Source organism: Theropithecus gelada, chromosome 15 (genome assembly GCF_003255815.1).
Source record: "Theropithecus gelada isolate Dixy chromosome 15, Tgel_1.0, whole genome shotgun sequence".
In the NCBI taxonomy this organism is placed as follows: domain Eukaryota; kingdom Metazoa; phylum Chordata; class Mammalia; order Primates; family Cercopithecidae; genus Theropithecus; species Theropithecus gelada.
The window spans coordinates 46,214,005-46,216,909 of record NC_037683.1 but is presented as its reverse complement, the minus strand read 5'-3'; the positions used below and the strand labels follow the sequence as shown (position 1 = coordinate 46,216,909).

The window sequence follows — 2,905 nt, the reverse complement described above, 5'->3', positions numbered from 1 at the left end:
AGTGGGGATGGCTAATGGGTACACAAATATAGTAATAAGATCTAGTATGTGATACTAGGTCTAGTATGTGATAGCACAACAAGGTGACTACAGTCAACAATAATTTATTATACATTTAAAAATAACTAGAAGAGTATAATTGGATTGTTTGTAACACAAAGAAAAGATAAATGCTTGAGGTGATGGGTGCCCCATTTACCCTGATGTGATTATTATGCATTGTATACCTGTATCAAAATATCACATGTACCCCATAAATATCTACACTTACCATGTACTCATAAAAATTAAAATAAATAAAAATTTTAAAAGATTGACACCTGTACAGGATGTGAGCAGATAGAAGAAGCAGGGCTAGGCAGAGGGAGAGCTGGAACTACCATGGGAAAGCTCTCCAGCTGGGATGACCCTTTAGAGATAACCCCATTGAGGCAAGGAGGACTGGGTCTTTATACTGACATTGACATCATTGTGTATGAGTTGACCTTGAGAAGGGCATGTGACTTTGGGTGAGGTAGTTCTCTTTAGTCAAAGGCAACCCTGCAGAGAGACTCCATTGAATGCTGTTGACCGTCAGTACTCACAGGGGTCATGAGTGCTTCAGTGCTAGGTGGAGTGAACAGGAATCCGGGCAGCACACCACAGCATCCACCACAGCCTCTTAACCAATACCTCTCAAAGTTTAACATCCGTACAAATCACCTGGGGGAACTTGTTAAAATGCAGATTTCAATTCAGGAGTTCTGCAATGGGGCCCAAGACTCCGTATGTCTAATAAGCTTCCAGGTGATGCTGATACTGCTGATCCATGGACCACAATGTGAGTAGCATGGCTCTAAACTGAGCTTGCCCCTCACTTAGCTTTACTTGGAATTGAGATTCTCAAGTGAGAGCCATCAGAGTGCATGGATCGTGGGATATAACTCATCACTGAGTCAAGCATTTCTGAGCCACCAGGCTTCTCACAGCAGTCTTAACATCCTTGTTCCTCAGACTGTAAATGATGGGGTTCAGCATGGGAGTCAAAAGTCCATAGAAGAGGGAGATGAGTTTGTCTGAAAGGTCTGTTTGTCTGCCCCTAGGGGATCCTTGGATTTGGGCTTCCCATACATTGAGAGGATGGTTCCATAGAAGATAATCACCACAGTAACGTGGGCAGAGCAGGTGGAGAAAGCCTTTTTCCTCCCCTCAGCTGAGGGAATCTTTAAAATAGTGGTGAGTATGAAGATGTAGGAGACAAAGATGAAGAGCACTGGGACCCCCAGGAAGATCACGTTGGCCACCCCCATGCTGATCACATTGATGGAGATGTCAGCACAAGCCAACTTTAAAACTGCCAGGATCTCACAGATGAAATGGTTGATGACATTGTCCCCACAGAAGGGTAACTGTACTGCAAGAGAGATCTGCACCAAGGAGTTGGCTCCACCAGCCACCCAGGAGCTGGCAGCCATGGGCACATAGGCAGCCTTGCTCATGACTACTGGGTACCTAAGGGGGTTGCAGATGGCCACGTAGCGATCAAACGCCATCATGCCCAGGAGCACACACTCTGTGGCTCCCATGGCAAAGGAGAGGAACATCTGCACTGCACAGCCTGAGAAGGAGATGGTTTTCCTGGGAGTGAGAAAACCATCCATGTCCAGAGGGACTGAAGAGGTTGTGTAGCAGATGTCCAGGAAGGAGAGGTTCCCGAGGAAGAAGTACATGGGTGTGTGCAGGCAGGAGTCGGACACAGTCACCAGAATGAGGACCCCGTTGCCCAGCAGGATCACCAGATACGTCAGCAGGATAAGCACAGACAACGTTTTCTCTAGTTTTGGATGGGCAGAGAGGCCAAGCAAGACAAATTCTGTCACAGAAGACTGGTTGGATACCTCCATTTCGAACTCTCTCTTTCATCCCTAGGAATAATGAAGGCAGAAAATACATGTTTATTTTTTGACGGCTTGCTTGAGTCAATACATGGGAATTATAGTATGATGTCTCTAAAATTATAAATAAACTTATCCTGTTAGATTCAACTATAAAAACCAAGTTATCTAAAAGCCAGGCTGTATAGCAGGCCTTGGAAGAATAGACCTTGGAAATCTAATAAAACTTTGAATGAAAAAAATGAAGGACATTTCTGCCTAAAATGATATTAATATACCAAAAGCAATATCACACGACTGCATGTGCTGTCTGTAGCACTTTGTAGGAAATCAGGGGCTTCTGAGCAACTCTGCCTCTGCCATATAATTGGAGACCTCAGGCTGTCATGGCTTGGTGACCCTGGCCCTTGAGGTCACATGACCCATTCCTCTGTGTCTGGCTCCTCCTCACCCAGCAAGTTTCTATTATAATTTAACTTCTCATACAGACAGTCTTACAGGGAGAGAAAGTGCTGGCTTCAAAACATAAAACTTCTTATTTCCTTAACAGTTTTATTTGTTACTCAGTATCTTTTTGCAGTTCCATCTTTTGTGAGTTTAGTTAGCATAAATCAATTCATCTGATCTTGACCAGATCTACAAAATCTGACAAAACGGAGTTTCTGGAACCTATAACATGGAGTCCCCACCAAAGGCTTCAGAATTCTGGTCTGGGGAGAAGGAATCATGTGTTTCCTCCAGTAACCATGTCTGCCTCTTTGCTGTTCCAGGACTAGACTGGTGGCATATTGCCTTGCCTGATTGTGGGAACCCACTCATAATTCACACCCCCAGCCTGGGTTGGGTGAAGCCTTGAATCACACCCACATCAAGTTCAATGAGAAACGCCATCCCATTAATGCCATTTGGAAGATCTGCAGATATGCTCACACACAAACCTACTCCACCTTCTAGAATACAAAAATCTGCACTGTGGATTATCACCACAATTTCATCTCCAAAGAGATCTGGAACACCAGATGTCATCAGGT

General features: G+C 44.4%; 1 protein-coding gene across 1 annotated transcript; it reads right to left on the bottom strand.

The window, feature by feature from the left end:
- Nucleotides 1-927: 927 nt before the first annotated feature.
- Nucleotides 928-1,883, bottom strand: LOC112608319 (olfactory receptor 13C7-like). The gene is given in 2 exon segments (XM_025360138.1): nucleotides 928-1,067; nucleotides 1,070-1,883. Coding segments are annotated over 2 exon segments (954 nt in total).
- Between the last annotated feature and the right edge of the window lie 1,022 nt (nucleotides 1,884-2,905).